Here is a 22,453-nt window from a genome sequence, read left to right on the forward strand (position 1 = left end):
ACCAATTTAAAAGACGTGTGTTTAAAAATGTTTTGCAACGTTAAAATACCCTCACATTGCACATTTAATAATGACAGCATTTGCTTTCCAAACTGTACATTTTTTTACGGAATTGTATTTTAAAATTGGCCAAAAGAAAACTGACAACCGCAACCAACCAATGACAAATAATCCATAGATGGCAGTTCCCATTCAAATCAAGACTGATAGCCATTGCTAGTGTATCCATGAGTTTATCTGTAAAATTACCAGGGTTAAAGATTCCAAAACCCTGCTATGGATTATATGTCTATATACGGCCACAATGCAGCAAGCTGTTCCACAGATCAAAGAAGGAGCGATACTAGTGGGAAAAAGATGGCCGTGCTTTGATAAGCACACCAAACACGGCATTAACGATAAGTAATAAAATAAGGATAACTTTTCTTTCATTATAATTTCAGCACAAATGAAAATGTGGCACTGACCCGCCAATGGATTGATACTTCAGCATTGTCTCAATGAAGAGTTCGCCTTCGACTAGCCATGTGCGACATGCAGAATATGCGGCAGGCGGACGAGCAATATCCACCATCATACGGATGAAGCCTGACCTGGAATGTGAAGGTAACTGAAGCTAGCTAGCTTTATAAAAGCCTGAGTAGATCTAGTTAGCTCGTAGTATACCACAACAAAGGAGAATTACGGGGATAATTTACATTGGTGTTTAGGGAAACTAACGACAAATGTTAGGCTCATTTACGTAAAAGGTTAGGAGAACTAAAAAGACAAAGTGTAGGTAAATTTACATAGCAGGTTAAGTGAATTTGGTTAAGTTTAGAATAAGGGTTAGAGGAAGGGTTAGCTAAAATACTACAGTTGTCCCCAACTTGACTCAAACACGCAACATTTGGATTGCAAGATGGTCGCAGATTACGCTCATCAATCCTCCCTGATCCAATCGCCCTACTTTTAGTTCTGTCTAAAGTAACAAGACCATTAGTAGGTAACATAGGGATTGGAGGTGCCCAGAAATACGCAAAGTATGTTCCGTATGGCTCTGAGGCCAGGCTGCATGATTTGTATGACGACCCAACCAAGCCAGTGGCCTGCACCATTCACACAGCCAAGGTGCTAAACTCAGCAGGAATAGGACAGGTGCCAAACCCCCCAAACAAACTGTAAGGCTATACTGTATTTAGAAACTTTGAAACTGGTATAGAAAATGAAACAAAGTGACCAAACGTGTGGTAATGTTTTCAGGCAGTAGGCGAATGTCAGTAAATTACATAACTACACGTTTTACCCTTTCAATTTAACGCTAGGTTTTCACGTGATATGTGGCGGGCACCAGTGGCGCGAAATTTCATTGATTGACATCTGAATATCATTAATGCCGAATTTGGGTGAATCCATTGTAGTTTAACCTATTTAATCATGATTTACTAAACGTTTTAAAATGTAGACATTCCTGCAGGGATACACATACAGAGGGAAGGATAGTCAGACGTGTTTACTCAACTGCGGAGAATGTCCGAAGTTATTAGCCTTTTAAGAGGGGCACCAACATGCCTCAGTGAGCGTTGCGTTGTGGCCTTTGTTTGTTGTAGCAGTGGAGGCGGGGTCCATTGACCAAGCAGTGGCTATTCGGAGCGCGAGGTCCATTGTCAGAGAGCTTTTAGGAGAGGAAAGAAGTCCTGTATCTTCGGCTCTGGATAATTGCAGAATGGGTTCGGAATGCATTTAAGAAAACAGATCCAGCATATAAGGAATTCTGGACTAATAAGAACCCATATGTCTAACTGCCTGGCGAGTTGTTGCTGATGCATTTTCATAGGCCATATCAAACATATTCCAGAGAATGGCGACACTATATGAATAAAGAGGCAATGAATCACTTGTGACTTGAGGTAAGGTTTTAAACACATTTTCATTGGTCTAAATGTTTATCTTAGTTAGTGTACTTGTTTATAAGGGCTTAGACAGTGTGTTTGGACACACTCCTCCAAAGTCCAAACCTTTCCCCAAACGAAATTATGCACCTGTTATGTAATCACAATATATATATTTTTTTTATTATAATACTTTTGACAATACATTTTAGAATGGGGAAGTGTTGTTTCCATAGAAAACTTTTTTTCCCTTTACTTTTTTGGTTACCCTAGCAGATTACCCCTATGTGGCTTGGAGACCTGTTGCCCTGGTAACTGTGTGTGTGTGTGTGTGTGTGTGTGTGTGTGTGTGTGTGTGTGTGTGTGTGTGTGTGTGTGTGTGTGTGTGTGTGTGTGTGTGTGTGTGTGTGTGTGTGTGTGTGTGTGTGTGTGTGTGTGTGTGTGTGTGTGTGTGCGCGTGCGCGCACGGGAGGGAGAGAGAGAGAGAGCCTAAGCTCTCTTTTAGACAGTGACTAATATGCAACACTTTTGTCTTCCTCAGGCAATGTGAGTCTCAGACATAACTGAAGAGAGGGTAAACTTGGGACTGCAGCCAGATCATGAAATATTGGTGCTTGGGGAGGCAGATTAAGTGTTAACCCCTCCCAGGGCCAGGCAGGTGTGGGATGTGGTGCACTGTTGTACAATGCCCTCCCAATATTGCACTCGTCCCGGCCTCCCGGACCCAGGGTATTCCATCTTTAACAGAGGAGCTCAGAAAGGTTGTTTTTCCTCATTATTTTCTCTCCGTACATGTGTGTAAGAACACTGTGATATGTACTTGAAAACTTTGTTCTCACTTAAAAATATATTTTCAAAATCACTTTCTACAATACATTTTGCTACTACAATTATTTAGAGAAACATATCTGTAATACTATGTCTTCGCCATACTGACCCAATTTATTCTATCTATTCACATGTGGCCTGTTATGGGAGAAACCCAGGGAATTTATTCTATACAGTTGGCAAGCCTCTGCTTCCAAATGGTCCCACTGTCCGCACCAGACACTGGCTGGCTAGCTGCCACGTGAGGACCTTTGCCAACTCCACTAAGTCATTCTCTTCCCTCTGCCCTTGTGACTTCACTCTGAAAGTTCCCACATATTGGGATAGGAAGCAGTATTGCACAAACTCTGTATGGCCAACAAGACCGAGGATGACAAATGCCTATCATATTGCATCTATTCACACCTAAGAGAGAGTTAGTCAGGATAGAGCAAAGAGAATGAATGATCAGATTGTAATCCAGACACAGTAGTCAGGGGTCAATAGCAGGACATCTCCAGCTTAATAGAATAATGCTTAAAATACTCCTTTCTAAATGTAATCCAAATTCTTTTTCAAGTCTGTCCTCGGCAGGGAACTTGTTTTGTTGTTATTACACAAGTAGAATGGGAAGAGGCTTTATTTCAATGATGTGGTAGCAAAAAATGCTCAACTCCATTACAAAGCAAGTTACAATGTAACATGTTAAAATACAGTGTCATCATTGAGTTATTACAGTGTTACTACACCGACATAAAAATAACGTAACTAGGCTATGTGACACAAAATATATGATATTAAATATAGCAAGTTCTGTACAATGTATATGGATTTCTATGACTGGCTATTAATATGGAACAGAGAAGAAGACAGTGGAGACAGACTGGGCAGTTCAGTCAGTTGAGCCCTGGGGTCTGTCTGCTCCTGGGAGGTATGATGACAACCACAGCACTCAACGATTAGATACAGTTAGCACAAGTGTCACCACATACTTCACTGACTGGATGACCTCAGAACAGCAGTGCACACTCACAGTTGCTCCTGACAGTTAAAAAAAAAAGGTTGTATCATTCATTAGCATTCTTGTTGTGTACAGAATCACAAAGGTCAAATAAACATATTTTTAAGAAATTCAATTGTTTATTATTTTTTTGTGGACAAAGACTGTGTTGCTCTTTGTTTATGCTTCTGTTGAACTAATCAGTTAAAGATGACTTAAAGAAACACATCCAATAAGGCTTTATTTCATATTCAATTACTGGGCACAGAATCAGATGCCCAGGAAAGTACACTAGAATCCACAGAGATCCACATTTATTCAAATTAGGGACATAATTCCACTATTAAAGGCTTAAAGTAATATGGCTAAATAACTGCAAGTCTACAGTCTCTTGTGACAGATCTGTATTTTGCTGCTGAGATGACATTATCTGGTCATGACAGAGTTACCAGGAGTTTCATATTCAGAGGATGTACAGTATTTTTCAAATTCCCATCATCCCTGTAACACTAGCTTATGTTTTTTATTTTCCAGTTAGATATGAGATTTTTTTTAAACATCCTTTAACTGTTCAGTCTTAAAACACAAAATATAATCAATTTATTCCTATGATAGCTGTAAATACAAACACAAAGCAACAAAAGCGCTCATACCTATCGTAACAGTCAAACTCAACGGTTAACCGCTATCATTCACACAACCACCATTCATACAGTGAAATTGAAGGCAAGGACAGCAACTCAAACCCAGAAGTAACACAGTCCTACATACATTAATTATCATGTATACTTTCTTACAAAGTCTAGTACCTTTTTGCTTTTCCAGTCTGGTATAACAACAATGTTATAAATTGGTTCTTCTTCCTCCTTTACCACAACTCTGAAACTCCTCCCCTTTCACTCATGGGCAGACACAGTCACACACATTTTAACAGCAGTTGAAATTCTGTACTGAGAGGCAGTAAGAGTGTGTGTGTGTGTGTGAGAGTCTGTGTGTAGAGAGTCAGTGCTGGACAGGTTACTCATCTACATGCCTCAGCACTCACACATCCTCGAATCCTCTCACACCTTGATGTGCAGCAGAACCTGTTTGCGATATGGGTTGAAGTCGTCTGGAACCGTGTCTAATAAACAACAGATACATGAAGTAGAACATACAAGTAAATTAGTTCACTAGCATTATGTTGTTCAATACAAGTATCGTTAGTGGTTAGTAGCAATGTGAAGAACAGAGTCTTACCATTGCAGCGGTAGCGCAGGTTGGACCAGATGATGTTCTCTTGGGAGAAACAGAAGACCCCCAGTCGTCCGCCTCTCATGGTAGTGTCAATCACCACGCCAGAGTCAGCCACCATCTCCGTCCCCTCATATAACTTCACCCTGCCACAGAGCGCAGAACAATGAACAAATCAGGGGACCTTTAAATTCCCTTGTCATTTCAAGTCATGTTCCCTCTGGTAATTATCAAAATGAAAGTCATCCTATAACTTCACACTGTCCTTATTTATACCACTGTCACATACCCATAACGTGATTGTTGTGGGTAGCTGTAGTAGTTGGCATGTGGTCATATAAGAGATTAGTCAAATGAAGTGCTACCAAACTAAAACCCAGTGGCAAGTAAACACAGAACTCAAAATGGGTGATTTGGATGAACAGAGAAAGAGAGACAGAGAGAGCAGGCCCAGCCCCTGTCCCAGTCGCTGCCTGAGTGCAGTGCATCGCTGCAGTGCTCCATTGACTCCTCTGCACAGCATACAAAGCAGGTGTCTCTCTGTTTGGGTCTGAATAGGGCCTCCCTGCCTCTAAATAAAACATGTCTCTCTCTTTCTCCACTCTCCCCTCACTGCACCCAACTGGAGAGACCCCCCCCCCCTCCCCCCAACTCTCCTTTTCCCTGGCAACTTTTTTTGAATGGGCAGTGGCGTGTATTCATGGATGCCAAGGGAAGCTAGGCTTCCCCCAAAAAATGGACCAAGAAAAAAACATAAAAAAATAATGTATCTTTTGCCTCTGTGTTTCATACATTTCCTTCAATTCGCAACAGGATGAATTTATCTCACCAGAGAAAGCATCTGATCTAACGTAACAGTGCCCCTTTATCTCAGTATGTGTAGTGTATCTATCCGACGCTGTCTGGTCAGAAAGAGTATGAAATTGTTGCTGCCCGTAGCATTGAATGCAAGGGAAGCCAGCGAGCATTTGGTCTCCATTGATTAGAAATAAAAAATAATAATAGCCAATCAGTGTTGAGCTAAACTGTGTGAGCTCAGCTCTGAATGGTCCTGGAGCACCAAAAAAAAGTGTCAAGGGAAGCCAGTTTGGATTTGGCTTCAGACTAATCACATCACAAGCCAAACATCATCATTGACAGAAAAAAATGTGAATTGTTGCATCTCTTTGTGTTGTTGTTTTCCGGGGGCTAGCTTGCTAAAATCGTAACTTTCCTAAAATTAGCAATAGATGGAGATCGAGATTTGGACTTGTGGTTTTACTTAATTCTCCGTACTGGCCAATGATTATAACGGCGATTCTGATCTAACCATAAATTCATACATTGTGCACCTGGACGTTAACAAGTAGCTAGATGTAGTATGCTGGCCTGGTGCATCGTTGCCCATGAAAGGTAGTTAGGCTAAATGACAAGGAAAACAAAAAGTGTGAATTGTTTGACAGAGTCATAGGCCGTTTAGGTAACATTAGAGAGGAGGATGACATTGGCGTTTCTCCACAAGTCAGGTGCGTCAACAAGTTTTCTACTTGTACGCATGCAAACACACAAAAATATACACACACACACACAAATCAGTTCCATGGACAGCCACATCATATTTAGCTTACGTTGATTGGACTAAATCGTTTTTGGTATATTTTAGTTGTCACTGTTTAAGACTAAGGAGAGGTGATTTGATGATGTTGAAATGTTGAAGTTGAAATGGTGCTGGAATAGTGGAGGCAGCACCTGTTTTCTTTACGACTTGTGGTAACTCTCCGTGGTTCTAAATCAATAGTTGTTTAGTAGTCCGAAAATAGTCAGAAACATTACCTTGCTTGACCATGCTGTAGGTCATGTAACTGTTTGTTACATGCAATATGTTTTGTGGACTTCACCGGACAGATGTTGCTCTCCGGTTTTGTAATGAAACAAATATGTGGTTGAATTTATTCTGCCGCTGTGTCTTCTTATTGTCTCGGCCTTATGCCTATAAATCACGGTGTCAAGGCAGGTTATAGAGCAAATAAATATCACAACATAATATGGCTTTTTGTTCTTGCTTGGCTTCCCCAGTGATTTTACCTACACATCGCTACTGATAATGGGCCAGAGATGTGAGGGTTTTGAGAGATGCTCAAATGCAGGTGTTGGTTCAAATGAATGCGTTTTCTTGCTGATGCTTTGTTGAGCACAATGTGGTATTTATGCCACCAAATAAATCTGGTTTATTAAACTATTTGCACAAGCAATATGTTCCTCGGACATGACGTCTGATTCAAGATATTCTTTTTCACTCTTAGAATTTGACAATCTGCTTGATATTTTTCCCTATTCTGCTATGTTACTCTCAGTGACTCCCTCACACATGTTTATCTTTCTGTTTATTTCTCTGACTTTGATACTCTCCCTGCTCTCTCCCTGCTCTCTCCCTGTTCTCTCCCTGCTCTCTCCCTTCCCCCCCTCTCTTGCTCGCTTTCTCTCAGACCCCCCACTCTACAGTAGTTTCCTCTGGATCTGCATATGAACGGCACTCAGAAAATTCTTGCCAAGGATTTGGTTGACATGGCAACAGGGACAATAGAGGGCCAGGGGGCCCGGTCTCTCTGTAAAAGTCACAAAGAGGTTTAGGAGGGAAAAAATATGGAGTATAAATTGGTGAATAGCCAACAAGTCCACCAAACTGCCACCAGCCATCTTTCTTTTCTTTTTTAATCATCCAAGCTAAGCCAAGGCAGTGTAAACTCCCTCTAGTGGTCAACAGTGGTCACACAGCTGTGTACCACAACTGTGTCCTGTCCAGTGAGGATGAACTCAGCTTCAAGTGCAAACCCATCGAACCCATCTGCCCCTAATTAAGTAAAACATGATGGAATTCTGATACGTAGTTAAGCAGGTACTAAATGACTGACAATAAAACAGTTACTGAACATCGGCTACAAATAGAAAGTAGCAGATTAATATCAAATAAAAATAATAAAGAACTAAGAGAGAAAGAGGGGTGTGGCCTACCTGATGTAGCCCACCTGGGGCCTGTGGCTGAGCTGCCAGCGGTAAGATGTCTTGTCTCTCCAGCCAACATTCCGTGGGTCCGACCACAGCAGCTTCACCTCCTCGTTGGTGTCCCCTGTGTGCCACAGGGCGTTACGCAGGTACTCACCAGGCCCTGTACGGGACTTCACTGCCTGTAGGGGAACAAGACAGAGAGAGAGAGAGAGAGAGAGAGAGAGAGAGAGAGAGAGAGAGAGAGAGAGAGAGAGAGAGAGAGAGAGAGAGAGAGAGAGAGAGAGTTGTTGTATATTCTGAACCCTGTAGTAGATTATTTTATATTTCACTGGATAACTATCAAAGGTTTTTACAATGCCACCACAACATGCTTTGTTGTACTTTTATCCAACAGCAGAGTCTGTCTCAGGAAGTGTCCCGATTCAGCCAAGGTTCTTATCAGTAGCACCACCTATAGGCTGCTGTGTTTGTGTCCCATCACTCACTTTGAGCTGCAGGCCAGGTTGGGCCATAGCCCTGAAGGGTGTCGACTGCCAGTAGGTCTGCTCTGTCTGTTTCCACATCACCACATAGAAGGAAGAGGAGTCCTGGTAGCCGAAGATGAAGCCTGCATAGTCGTCGTCCGTCACCGTGTTGATGTGGAAGGTGCCCTCAAAGTCCACCCCGTTGAATGCTGTGTAGCCTGGGGGAGGTCATTACGTTGAGTCAGGTCAATTCAGTTCATTGGCATTTAAAAATGTACATATTTCTTTCCAGCACCTTTTCAATACACTGCTATAATGAAATCACTGTGTAGGCCTAAAAATGAGCAATTATATTTAGAGGACATACATCACAGGACTAGGACAAGAAGTAACAAACAACTTAACCCATAACATGAACTTACCCACAGCTAAACCAGGATCACTGTTCATGGTCTGAACTATTTCCATGCCCTGCAATAAAAGAGGACTCGCTAAAATCAGAATCTGTATCCACAATGAATCACACACCTACAGTGAGGGAAAAAGTATTTGATCCCCTGCTAATTTTGTATGTTTGACCACTGACAAAGAAATGATCAGTCTATAATTTTAATGGTAGGTTTATTTGAACAGTGAGATACAGAATAACAACAAAAAATCCAGAAAAAACGCATTTCAAAAATGTTATAAATTGATTTGCATTTTAATGAGGGAAATAAGTATTTGACCCCTCTGCAAAACATGATTTAGTACTTGGTGGCAAAACCCTTGTTGGCAATCACAGAGGTCAGACGTTTCTTGTAGTTGGCCACCAGGTTTGCACACATCTCAGGAGGGATTTGTCCCACTCCACTTTGCAGATCTTCTCCAACTCTTTAAGGTTTCGAGGCTGACGTTTGGCAACTCAAACCTTCAGCTCCCTCCACAGACTACCTAGGCCACTCCAGGACCTTAATGTGCTTCTTCTTGAGCCACTCCTTTGTTGCCTTGGCCATGTGTTTTGGGTCATTGTCATGCTGGAATACCCATCCACGACCCATTTGTCCTGGCTGAGGAAGGAGGTTCTCACCCAAGATTTGACGGTACATGGCCCCGTCCATCGTCCCTTTGATGCGGTGAAGTTGTCCTGTCCCCTTAGCAGAAAAACACCCTCAAAGCATAATGTTTCCACCTCCATGTTTGAAGGTGGGAATGGTGTTCTTGGGGTCATAGGCAGCATTCCTCCTCCTCCAAACACAGCGAGTTGAGTTGATGCCAAAGAGCTCATTTTTGTTCTCATCTGACAACACTTTCACCCAGTTGTCCTCTGAATCATTCAGATGTTCATTGGCAAACTTCAGACGAGAATGTATATGTGCTTTCTTGAGCAGGGGGACCTTGCGGACGCTGCAGGATTTCAGTCCTTCCCGGCGTAGTGTTTTACCAATTGTTTTCTTTGGTGACTATGGTCCCAGCTGCCTTGAGATCATTGACAAGATCCTCCCGTGAAGTTCTGGGCTGATTCCCCACCGTTCTCATGATCATTGCAACTCCACGAGGTGAGATCTTGCATGGAGCCCCAGGCCGAGGGAGATTGACAGTTCTTTTGTGTTTCTTCCATTTGCGAATAATCGCACCAACTGTTGTCACCTTCTCACCAAGCTGCTTGGCAATGGTCTTGTAGCCCATTCCAGCCTTGTGTAGGTCTACAATCTTGTCGCTGACATCCTTGGAGAGCTCTTTGGTCTTGGCCATGGTGGAGAGTTTGGAATCTGATTGATTGATTGGTTGTCTTTTATACAGGTAACAAGCTGCTCCCTTTAAGAGTGTGCTCCTAATCTCAGCTCGTTACCTGTATAAAAGACACCAGGGAGCCAGAAATCTTTCTGATTGAGAGGGGGTCAAATACTTATTTCCCTCATTAAAATGCATTTAATGAACATTTTTGACATGCGTTTCTCTGGATTTTTGTTGTTGTTATTCTGTCTCTCACTGTTCAAATAAACCTACCATTAAAAGTATAGACTGATCATTTCTTTGTCAGTGGGCAAACGTACAAAATCAGCAGGGGATCAAATACTTTTTTCCCTCACTGTAATTTTTGAGTATTCCATAAGAACTTGACAAATATGCACAATGCAATATACCAGGCTTTAGACTGTAGTCAATGCACTAACATAGGCCTATTTATAATAATTATAATGGTGCTCCTTGTAAACTGATTTCAGAGTAGGAGGATAACCTTAAAGGGATATTTCAGCCTACGATCAAAGTTGTTCATGTGTTGAGCCAAAGAGGTCAAGCGAGTTCACCTGATTGAGCACCACCCAATTGGGATCGATCTGGGCATCGCCCTCTGGATCCAGAATGACTGTCTGATAGGCTCTGAAGTCTGTCAGTGTGACCTCTGAACTCTCAGGGCACACATCAATCAGATCCCAGACTGAATCGTTGTCAAAGTCGTTCTCACACACATCGCCCACCCCGTTACCTGGGAGAGGAGAGGGAGACGGCCATAGTAAGACAGAGGGGCACTTTTGAAGCATTTAGCAATGCAGAAGTAAAAAATAAGCAAAAACTTGAACAGTGAACCTATCCCTTTAATGGTTGGTTACTGTTAAAGGGATAGTTCACTGTTCATGTTTTAATAACGGTTGGTTACTGTTAGAATCTTTCTGGTTGGGATTGGTGATAAGTCTGCAGTTGTCTTGTACGTCTGGGAATCCGTCATTGTCATCGTCATCGTCACAATCGTCCCCAAGGCCATCATTGTCCGAGTCCAGCTGGGAGCTGTTGGGATGGTCAGGGCAGTTGTCCCTGGAATCCTGGTGACCGTCCCCATCACTGGAACATACATAGACGCATTGGAATTCAGTTCAATTCAAAGGATGGGATTTAATTCGAGACATGCTCTAGCGCAGTGCACTAGACAACCAACAATGTGCCTTAGGCATTTTAAACAACGTTCATAGAGATCGCATTCATGGTAAATTCTGCGTATGTCGGCTCAATTGTACATTACCTTTAAAAATCGGGTATAGTGTGCCTTGCATTGAATCCTGGCCCAAGTCGTGTTATGTTCACTAATTTTGTTTGTACTGAAATAGTTTGCATTTTTTTGATCACCTAGAAAAACACCATCAGGAAGGTCTAACAACTGCAGCAAAAAAACAAGCTTCAGCAGGTGTGTGTGTGTACTTGTAAATCCCAGCAGGTGTGTGTGTGTACTTGTAAATCCCAGCAGGTGTTTGTGTGTACTTGTAAATCCCAGCAGGTGTGTGTGTGTACTTGTAAATCTCAGCAGGTGTGTGTGTGTACTTGTAAATCCCAGCAGGTGTAAAGTGAATGTGTGTTTTTGTGAATATGAGCGCAGCAGGTGTATGTATGTGTGTGTTAGCCACAGCAGGTGTAGCGCTGTGTGACAGCTGTAGCAGTGTGAGTGCAGTTTGTATGTGTTTGTGTGTAGGCGTGCGGGCGTGCGTGTTGAAGTCAGAGACTCACGTGTCCTGGTCAGTGTCACACACATCCCCCACCAGGTCATTGTCAATGTCCGTCTAGAGGGAGAAGGTCAGAATAAACCAAAGACAAGACAAATGAGCAGCCTAAACCCCTGTTTCAGCCAAGAGTGGCTGAATATCTTCTGTAGATCCACATTTTGGGAATTGGGGGTGTGAAGGTTATTTTACCTGCATGGGGTTGCTGATCTCAGGGCAGCTGTCGCAGGCGTCTCCTACCCCGTCTCCATCCCTGTCTGTCTGCATGGGGTTGGGGACCTTGGGGCAGTTGTCTAGCACGTTGGGGATACCTGAACACCAGGGTAAGACAGGGGGGCGACATGAGGGCCATCACCTAGTTGCAATGAGTGTAATGTCAACTTCAACTGCGGCCCACAAAGTTGTCTCCCTGACATCTTGCCGTTTATGTGTGAGTGAAAGTGTGAGTCTGTGTGCGCACGCGCCTGTGTGAATACACACCATCTCCATCTATGTCGTTGTCACAGGCGTCTCCTTGCCCGTTGCTGTCCGTATCCCTCTGGTCAATGTTAGGGACATTGGGACAGTTGTCACAGGCGTCACCGAAAGAGTCTGTGTCTGAGTTCTGCTGATCTTTGTTGGGTTCTAGTCGACAGTTATCCTGCAAAATATAACCGTTATGGTCATGAGAAGAAATGAGAAACAATGACTTACAATCATTCACATACACCCAGATACAATTACCACAGAGGGTCTGAGATGGAAACAACACCTCCACATTCTTGATGCCGTCCCCATCTGCGTCCTCGTCACACTGGTCTCCGATGCCGTCGTTGTCTGCGTCCTCCTGGCCTGAGTTGGGTGTGTAAACACAGTTGTCCTGTTTACAGTGCTTGTCATTGTCCATACAGGGCAGAGAGCGGTCTGGGTATCCATCAATGTCTGTGTCTGTGCCACAAGTGTTCCCGTTACCGGCCCAGCCAATGTTGCACTGGAGAGTGGAACAAAGGAGAGCATTTTCAACCAAACCTAAAGAACATCTATAAAGTAGTATACCGAGGCTGGCAGTATAGGGTAGTGTGGCTCCTCTGTTCCTGTCCAGGAGGGCAAAGGTAGTAAAAGACTACTGCTGCTTACCGCACAGGACACCTCTCCGTTCCGCTCTATGATGCAGTGGGCGTTGGCATCACAAGGGTTAAAGCTGAGTGTGGCACAGGACCTACGGGGCACGCAGCCCACTGTCTGGTTCCCCAAGTAACCCACCTTACAGCCACCACACCTGAACGAGCCCTGGGAGAGATGGAGAGGTGGGAGAGAGAGAGAGAGAGAGAGAGAGAGAGAGAGAGAGAGAGAGAGAGAGAGAGAGAGAGAGAGAGGAGGATGAGGGAGAGAGAGAAAGAGAGGTGGGAGAGAGTGAGAGGAGGAGGGGCGAGAGAGGAGAGATTGGGGGTGAGAGAGGAGCAAGGGAGAGAGAACAGCTTTACTACACAGCAGCTCTACAGTACTCTCACATGATCACAAGAGAGCGATGTCTCGTTTGTGAAGATTTGACGCTGTACATACATTGTGATAAACACATTTGACAAGGGTTTCTGCTTACGATGGTGTTGATACACATGGAGTGGGGCACACAGGCGTTGGCAACTTCAATACACTCATCAATGTCTGCACACTCCTGTAGACAAAACCACAGCAAGGTGTGTGAGGAAGAAATAAGACAATAGGGAATTATGAATTATGTCAGTAAGGAAAAAAGTGATAGTGTGTGTGTGTCTGTGTGTGTACCTGTTTGTGGTGGTTGGCGTACTCCAGTCCGACCCCAAAGAGGGGTGGGCCCCAGAGACCAGGGGGGCAGAGCTCACAGCTGAAACCCTTCACTGTGTTTATACACGCACCTGGAGAGTAGCAGGGCTGGGCTATGGAACACTGAGACAGGTTAGAGAGACAGAGAATAGATATAGAGAGAGTGGGGGAGACGAAAGAGAAATAGACAAGAGATAAGTAGTACAGTAGGGGCTCTTTGAAATAAGAGCCGTGCTGAGTACAGTACTTGAAGTGACAGGGTCTATTTTGACAACAGCTCAGCTGTCACCCTAAAAGCCTTGTCAATTCACATTTCTTCAACTGTGAGCTTGAGGCAGTGTAAAAAACACAATTTAAAACCCAGCCAGGCTAATTTCCATTTCCTGTCTGTTATTGTGTCATACCTCATCAATGTCTTGGCAGTGGGTTCCGTTGCCCGTCATGCCCTCCGGACAGGGACTACAGCGGTACCCTGGGTAGTCAAAGGTCTCCATGCAGGACAGGCCCTTAAAACAGGGGTTGGGGGAGCAGCGGGAACGAGGGTCTTGGAAGCCTGGAGGTCAACACACTGTTGGTTTAGGTTTTGTGTTTATGAGCAAGACAAGAACAGGGAACAATGAGGAATGGGTCAAATTTTTCAGTACACATAGTTTTTTTTCCCCATGGCTGTTCACTCACCACACACTTGGCACTCCAGAATGGTGTTCCTAATCAGGGACATCTCCTTCACCTGGATACATCAATGAAAATGCACAATCACATACAGTATGCAGACACACATACATGCTGCATGCATACACTTGTACAAACCCACACACACACAACCCACCTGCTCTCTGATGTCCTCTCGCAGCTCTCCTAGGATCTGGTTAAAGATGATCAGCTGACCAATCAGAGCCTTTGTGTGATCTCCTGACATACAATACCCACAGAATGCCCAATCAATGTCAAGTAAAGCCAACACACATTTCCATAAGACATTGATTTCACTGTATACTTGAAAAGAGACATTTGCATACACTCACCTAGAATGGAGTTCACTTCTGCAGTCGTACCGACTGTAAGAAGAGGAAAATGACTTTTGGTTGAAACATGTTCAGGACACACATCTGATTAAAAAAAATCATAACAGACTTCATCTTGGAAAGTCATATAGTGATTTTGGACACACCTGTGCTGTAGACTGATGAATCCCCCTGGAATGGACAGTCTGTCAGGGTACCTGCTTTGGCCACACTGCCCCCTAGTGCAATTTTGAGGGACTCCACAGCACCCTGTAATGGGAGAAGCTTGGATCACACCATGCAGTGGTTGAAGCTGCTATGATATGATTAGATATGACAGCTGTTGCCATGTTTAAAGGTACTCAAAGAGGACCACCTCTCAATTAAAAGTTGCCTCCACTCCTCATCTGCTCCACTTCATCTACACTGATGTGAAAGACCTTGACAGGTGAAAGGTAATTTCCAGTAGGCATCCACCATATTCTTTCACCCTGTGTTTTAAATAAGTGCAGATTGAGGATAGGAGGTGAGGAGAGCAAGCCACGTTGGGCTACTGAGATGAAGCCCTGGCCCCTAGCTAAAGGGGCATGGGATTTACTTGGGACTTAGTGTCAGACTCAGTGCTCCTTGTCACCTGTAGCCTTGCGTAGGCCTTGAAGCCATTACGAATCTCCACCTTCTCTGCGGGGAGAGGGACCAATGGAGGGAGGCCCTGGCTGGAGTCAGCCAATCGACAATTGACGTAGAGCTCCAGGTGTAGGTTGTCTCTGCGCAGGCCTCCGATCCGGAGAATAATGGAGTGTGTGCGACCATCAGCCAGGTTTGTGCTCTGGAGGTTCACTGTGTGAATTTTGCCATCCTCCTTCACGTAACGCACCAGAGCTACGACAGAGGGTAACAGGGGGAGAAAAACTCAAATTGAGGGATTTACTGAACATGGACAGGTAACTAATAACAGCAAAAGAAAAACAAGGAGAGAAAAGTAAAATGGATACAAAAAAGGGGGATGAAAAAGGGCAACTTGATGGACAGACTGATATTCTTGTGAACACTTTTAAATACTAAAAGGTGGTTTGAGACGGAGTTAGTTGTATGCTCTGTCACAGAGAAACTGGGAAATAGTTCATTCTGTTTTAGTCAGTGAGTGAGAGTGACAGTATCTATGTACCTTTGTTGATCTTTCCCATGATGGCCAGCTCCAGGTACTTCTTGTTCTCCTCTTTGCTGTAGAGGCCCAGCAGCACCCCTCCCATCTTGGGAGGCAGGCGGAATGTGGACACGATGTAGATGTCACTGAACACACTCATGGCACCTGTCACCTTCTCCACCGCAGACACACTGGTCTTGGAGTCCAGCGTTAGCATGTCAATGACTGGAGAGGGGGTGGGGAGAGAGAGACAGAGAGAAGGAAGGAGAGAATGACAGAGATTGATAATGAAGAAGAGAGCGGGTATGTATCTACCATTTTCCCTGATCAAATGCTCTCATCCAGTCCAATGATGACGCTTCACCTTTGACCCTTGCCCAGGTATATGAGGACAACTGTTGAGTGACTTCTTGACATCTCTGAAGCAACATCCAAATGAACAAACAAACAAATCTGACTCTTATTAGAACCATATCCCTTATGAAGACGTCTTAAATAAGAAGAAGAACAAGTTTTACAAGTTATTTTATTTCACAAAAAAATTGTCCCAATCTACAGTTTACATGTCCGTTTAATAGGCAAATAGTACAGTGTTATAACATTGTAGGTTCAAATACATAGCACATCAACTAATTTCCCTCTGTCTTTGTTCTCTTTCCTAGATTGTGCACCAATACAGAATTCATTTACTTCCATCAATTTTAGCAGTGGCATTCCTGAACAATATCGCAGAGAACTTCATAGTGCGAGGAAGAGAGAGGAATAAAAGGAACAGGACTGGCTGCTTTCTGGCTCTTAGTAAGAAGGCTTTCCCCTTCCTCCTTCCTCTCTCTCTGCCTCCCTCTCTCTGCTATTATTTCTGACATATCCTCACCCATTCACACACTGGTTTGGACAATGGGGTTTGGCAATGGTCAGGATTTCTGCCACAAGCAGGCTGTGAGCACTCAAAGGGGAAAGAGGGGAATAAGGGGAAAGTCAGCCAAGGAAGTCATAAAATAGTTGGCTTAGCACTTTCTCTGTTCCTGTCTATGTCAGAAAGAATACAAGCGGAGGAGACATGAACAGTTATGACATGTGGAAGGAAAAAACTTGTCATCTCAAAAAAGAAAGAAAAAAGAGAGGATATATCATTTAAAAAATATATTAAATATTATTAGTGTATGCAATGGAAAATAAAGAACCTAATTAACCAGCAGTGAAACAAGACCAACATAACCAAGATGAATGAGAAAACAGATGATAGAAAGTAGCCTATAGAGATAAAATAGCACATTTCAACCCATAAAGGTGAGAGACAAACGTTGCACCCTGTGTGTGGAGTGTTTTAAACTCGAGTTAGAAATGGTTATAGGGCGCAGACACTTCATTTGAAATATTATTACAGTTGTAACTAATATTTTCAGGATTATAATAAACCATCTCGAGTTTATGTGCGTCTATGGCAGAACAAAGTGAAGTCCAGACCAAAAATGAATGTTTGAAATAACTGTCTGCATGAATTCATTTCGAAAGCACACTTTCCCTTTATTTAATTAGATGATTCACAAAATGCGCACTACTATGAGTTAGTTAGTATTATTTATTATTTATTTTACCTTGCATATATTTCTGATCCATTGGCTCACATGTTGCAACGAATAGAAATGTGAATAGAGCCAGAAAAGTTGGCACATCGCGCCTCGCACCCATGTCCCAAGAAACGGTGTGTGAAAGTTGACAAGAATGTCAACAGCAGTAGATAACTATCCACCGAGAGTCCAGTTTGATGTTGATGAATGGAGCTTAATTTCAAAGTGAACAAAAATAAGCCTGCAGAGTGAGTTGACCGCAGAATGTAGGTTTAAGAACAGTTACAAATGTCGACTGGCTTCTTACGGGCGCGCTCCAGCCAAGTACCTCATCCGCACAGAGTGGATGTGACAGTGAGAGAGGGAGTTCATTCGCCTGCTATAAACTGAGGCGTGCGGTGTTTCCAACTTTCTCAATTCTCATTTTATACAGACATAATATAGGCTGTGCCCGTAGTCTATATGGTAATTAACCTGATAAAGTTATTTTCTTTGTTTAAGGTATAGCAGGGCTATTCAACTCTTACCCTATGATGTCCGGAGCCTGCTGGTTTTCTGTTCTAGCTGATAACTAATTGCACCCACCTGGTGTCCCAGGTCTAAATATGCCCCTGATTAGAAGGGAACAATGAATGAATGCAGGTAGAACTGGCTTCGAGGTCCAGAGTTGAGTTTGAGAGGCATATAGCCTTAAGTAGGCGATGTACTTCAAACATATCAGACTATCCTCCCAGGGCATTAAGATAAAAGAGGGGAAGGAAAGAAGAACAAAACAGAAAAACAAACAAGATGTCATAAAATGGTTCACATGTGTTTCCATGTTTGTAGGCTAAGTTCGACTAAGCTAACATCTGGAATTGTTTTAAGATGGTCATCCATGGATCATTTAGCTATTTGATTTGACATTTTAGGACCCCTTTAGGTGGCCTACCAAAATTATAAATATTTTGGGGTTGTTGATCAAATTAAAATACTATAGGCCATAGAAAAGTATTGAATAACACATTCATAAATGGCAAATAGATAGTCAATAAATAAATAATAAGGAATAAGGTTTTGAAGTGTCTGTCCTATATCTAGGAGATAGAAGAAAGCTCATGAAATCTTTTTTTGGACACTCCTGAAACGTTTTGGCACAAAACTACATCCATCATTCCATTCATTTGTATGGGATACTATGAGACAAGGGGTTGTAGGGCAAAACTGAGAACACCATCCTGTTCATGAGAGTCTCATCTTTCCATTCCAATGTTATATTCATTTGTAAGCCAAATCTTAAGTTCAATGTGTTTCCATCGCATTTTTAACTCTACCAATAGTCTGTCACAAAAACCTTTGCATTAAACAGCAAATGTGTATAGCCTACTCCTGGTCTTCCAACAGCGATCTAGCCAACAGCTTGCAGATACAGGCCTGTCTGTAATGTCCTATCCCGGAGCTCGAGAAATTGACATTACTAAGCTGCTCCCGAATGTACTACGTCGGGACAAAGACATTGATTCTATCGTAGTCCATGTGGGGTTTAGTGACATTATGAAGGGCAGCTCTGAACAGTTGAAACTGGATTTTAAATAGCTGATTGACTTTCTGCTAGACACTAAGAAAATACCCATCATATCTGACCCTGTGCCATCTCTGAATCGTGGCATTGAACGCTTTAGCAGGATTATTTCTCTTCACAACTGGCTACGTGATTATTGCAGCTCAATGGGTGTAACTTTTGTTGACAATTTCGATACCTTTTGGAAACAAAACACGTTTTATAAGGAGGATGGGATCCACACAAATCATTTGAGTTCCTGGATCCTTTCACAGCATTATAAGGCTGTGTTGAGACAATGACTTATCAATGACCCAAGCCCAACTCATCTTATCCCTACCATTGTGACATTGAGTTGTCATAATGCTTCAGCAAATGTACATTATACCAGGGGCATTGGTAGACACCATTTAAGATCCTTCTGTAGCTCAGTTGGTAGAGCATGGCGCTTGTAACGCCAGGGTAGTGGGTTCGATTCCCGGGACCACCCATACGTAGAATGTATGCACACATGACTGTAAGTCGCTTTGGATAAAAGCGTCTGCTAAATGGCATATATTATTATTATTATAACCTAATTGATGTCCCTCTAACTGCCCTGAATGCCTCTGCTGATCCGACAGCTATTGTATGTAGTAATCATGTGCCTATTGAACCAGATTTATGTTAACACTGAGGCGATGTGCCCTAGTAGGAAGTCCACTGTGTGCAGCTCACCCTGCACTAACATGAATAGCATGAACATATCTACCTCTGTCCTAAGCTTCCAAGTAAAGCAATGAAAAATAGTAAGCATCCCAGAAAAGTGCTCAAAATAGTAATAATTTGCTAGTAACAGATGACATTCATATTCTGCCTATCTTTGAAACTCACTTAGATAATACTTTTGTTGATACAGTGGTAGCAATACAAGGTTAAAACATTGACAGAATATACAGAAATACAAATGGTGGAGGTGTTGCTGTTTATATACAGAACCACATTCATGTAAAGATTAGAGAGGATCTCATGTTAAATCCTTTTGAAGTAATACGGCTACAGGTTCAGCCGCCTCACCTAAGTCCATTCTTGTGGGAAGCTGCTATAGACCACCAAGTGCTAACAGTCAGTATCTGGATAACATGTGTGAACTGCTTGATAATGTATGTGACATCAACAGTGAGGTATTTTTTGGGGTGATTTAAATATTAACTGGCTTTCACCAAGCTGCAAACTCAAGAAAAAGCTTCAAACTGTGACCAGGGCCTGCAACCTGGTTCAGGTTATCAGTCAACATACCAGGGTAGTTACAAACAGCACAGGAATTAAACCATCAACATCTATTTATCAAATCTTTACTAATGGTGCAGGAATGTGCTTGAAAGCAGTATCCAGATCCATTGGATGTAGTGATCACAATATAGTAGCCATATTTAGGAAAACCAAAGTAAAAAAACAGGGCTGGGCCTAATATAGTGTACAAAAGGTCATACAAGAAGTTTTGCAGTGATTCCTATGTTGTTGATGTAAATAATATCTGTTGGTCCGTGGGGTATATCGAAGAGCAAACAGATGCTGCACTTGACAAATTTATGAAATTGCTTATTCCAGTTACTAATAAGCATGCAACAATTAAGAAAATTACTGTAAAAGCGGTTAAATCCCCATGGATTGATGAGGAATTGTATGGTTGAGAGGGATGAGGCAAAAGGAATGGCAAATAAGTCTGGCTGCACAACCGATTGGTATTGCAAATTGAGAAATCTTGAGACTTACCTGAATAAAAAGAAGAAGAAACTACACTACGAAACAAAGATAAATGACATAAAGAATAATAGTAAAAAGCTTTGGAGCACCTTAAATAACATTTTGGGGAAACAAAGTCAAACTCAGCTCCATCATTCATTGAATCAGATGGCTCATCCATCACAAAATCGACTGATATTGCCAACTACTTTAAGGATTTTTTCATTGGCATGATTAGCAATGACATGCCAGCAACAAATGCTGACACTACACATCCAAGTATATCTGACCAAATGATGAAAGACAAGCATTGTAATTTTGAATTCCGAAAAGAAATTGTGGAAGAGGTGATTAAATTATTTTTGTTTATCAACAATGACAAACCACCAGGGTCTGACAACTTGGACGGAAAATTACTGAGGATAATAGCGGATGATATTGCCACTCCTATTTGCCATATTTTCAATTTAAGCCTACGAGAAAGTGTGTGCCCCCTCAGGCCTGTAGGGAAGCAAAAGGCATTCTGCTACCTAAAAATAGTAAAGCCCCCTTTACTGGCTCAAATAGCCAACCAATCAACCTGTTACCAACCCTTTGGAAACTTTTGGAAAAAATCGTGTTTGACCAGATACAATGTTATTTTACAGTAAACAAATTGACAACAGACTTTTAGCATGCTTATAGGGAAGGACATTCAACAAGCACAACACTTGCACAAATGACTGATGATTGGCTGAGAGAAACTGATGATGAAAAGATTGTGGGGGCTGTTTTGTTAGACTTCAGTGCGGCTTTTGGGATTATGCTACTGGAAAAACGTATGTGTTACTGCTTTACACTCCTTGTTATATTGTGGATAAAGAGTTACCTGTCTAACAGAACACAGAGGGTGTTCTTTAATGGAAGCCTCTACAACATAATCCAGGTAGAATCAGGATTTCCCCAGGGCAGCTGTCTAGGCCCCTTACTTTTTACCATCTTTACTAACGACATGCCAGTGGCTTTGAGAAAAGCCAGTGTATCTATGTATGCAGATGACTTAACACTATACACGTCAGCTACTACAGCAACTGAAATGACTGCAACACTTAACAAAGAGCTGCAGTTAGCTTCAGACTGGTTGGCAAGGAATAAGTTAGTCCTAAATATTTCTTAAACTAAAATCACTGTATTTGGGACAAATCATTCACTAAACCCTAAATCTCAACTAAATCTTGTAATAAATAGTGTGGAAATTCAGCAAGTTTAGTTGACTAAACTGCTTGGAGTAACACTGGATTGTAAAACTGTCATGGTCAAAACATATTGATACAACAATAGCTAAGATGGGGAGAAGTCTGTCCATAATAAAGCTCTGCGCTACCTTCTTAACAGCACTATCAACAAGGCAGGTCCTACAGGCCCTAGTTTTGTCACACCTGAACTACTGTTCAGTCGAGTGGTCAGGTGCCACAAAAAGGGAATTAGGAAAATTGCAATTGGCTCAGAACAGGGCAGCACGGCTGGCCCTAGGATGTATACAGAGAGCTAACATTAATCATATGCATGTCAATCTATCCTGGCTGAATGTGGAGGAGAGATTGACTTCATCACGACTTGTATTTGTGAGAAGTATTGATATGTTTCAACCAGAGTTGCCAGATAACTGAATGTTAATTTCTCTACCATAAGCCACCTCCAATGTCATTTTAGAGAATTTGGCAGTACGTATAACTGGCCTCACAACCGCAGACCACGTGTATGGCTTTATGTTGGCTAGCGGTTTGCTGACGTTGTGAACAGAGTCAACGTTGTGAACAGAGTGCCCCATGACGTTGGTGGAGTTATGGTATAAGCAGGTATAAGCTACGG

At 42.5% G+C, this 22,453-nt stretch overlaps 1 protein-coding gene across 1 annotated transcript; it reads right to left on the minus strand.

Annotated features, from left to right (window-relative positions):
• Positions 1 to 4,255: 4,255 nt before the first annotated feature.
• LOC124004778 (thrombospondin-3a-like) lies at positions 4,256 to 18,054 on the minus strand. The gene is made up of 22 exons (XM_046313564.1): positions 17,365 to 18,054; positions 15,788 to 15,991; positions 15,254 to 15,501; positions 14,787 to 14,889; positions 14,641 to 14,673; positions 14,445 to 14,527; positions 14,294 to 14,345; positions 14,020 to 14,168; positions 13,598 to 13,738; positions 13,413 to 13,487; positions 12,950 to 13,102; positions 12,585 to 12,803; positions 12,314 to 12,473; positions 12,026 to 12,144; positions 11,841 to 11,893; positions 11,002 to 11,183; positions 10,652 to 10,830; positions 8,783 to 8,831; positions 8,382 to 8,578; positions 7,903 to 8,075; positions 4,918 to 5,057; positions 4,256 to 4,801 (listed from the first exon to the last, which is right to left on the minus strand). Exons 1-22 carry the CDS (start codon positions 17,456 to 17,458, stop codon positions 4,740 to 4,742), a joined length of 2,868 nt encoding a protein of 955 aa, XP_046169520.1. The 5' UTR covers positions 17,459 to 18,054; the 3' UTR covers positions 4,256 to 4,739.
• Positions 18,055 to 22,453: the final 4,399 nt, after the last annotated feature.

This window comes from Oncorhynchus gorbuscha, linkage group LG19, assembly GCF_021184085.1.
Source record: "Oncorhynchus gorbuscha isolate QuinsamMale2020 ecotype Even-year linkage group LG19, OgorEven_v1.0, whole genome shotgun sequence".
NCBI lineage: Eukaryota > Metazoa > Chordata > Actinopteri > Salmoniformes > Salmonidae > Oncorhynchus > Oncorhynchus gorbuscha.

Coding starts and splice junctions, on each gene's coding strand:
- LOC124004778 (XM_046313564.1), bottom strand. CDS start 17,458: ATGGGTGCGAGGCGCGATGTGCCAACTTTTCTGGCTCTATTCACATTT. Junction 11,894..12,025: donor AGATCAGCAACCCCATGCAG/GTAAAATAACCT, acceptor TTCTCCCTCTAG/ACGGACATTGACAATGACCT. Junction 8,076..8,381: donor AACCTGGCCTGCAGCTCAAA/GTGAGTGATGGG, acceptor GTTCCCCTACAG/GCAGTGAAGTCCCGTACAGG.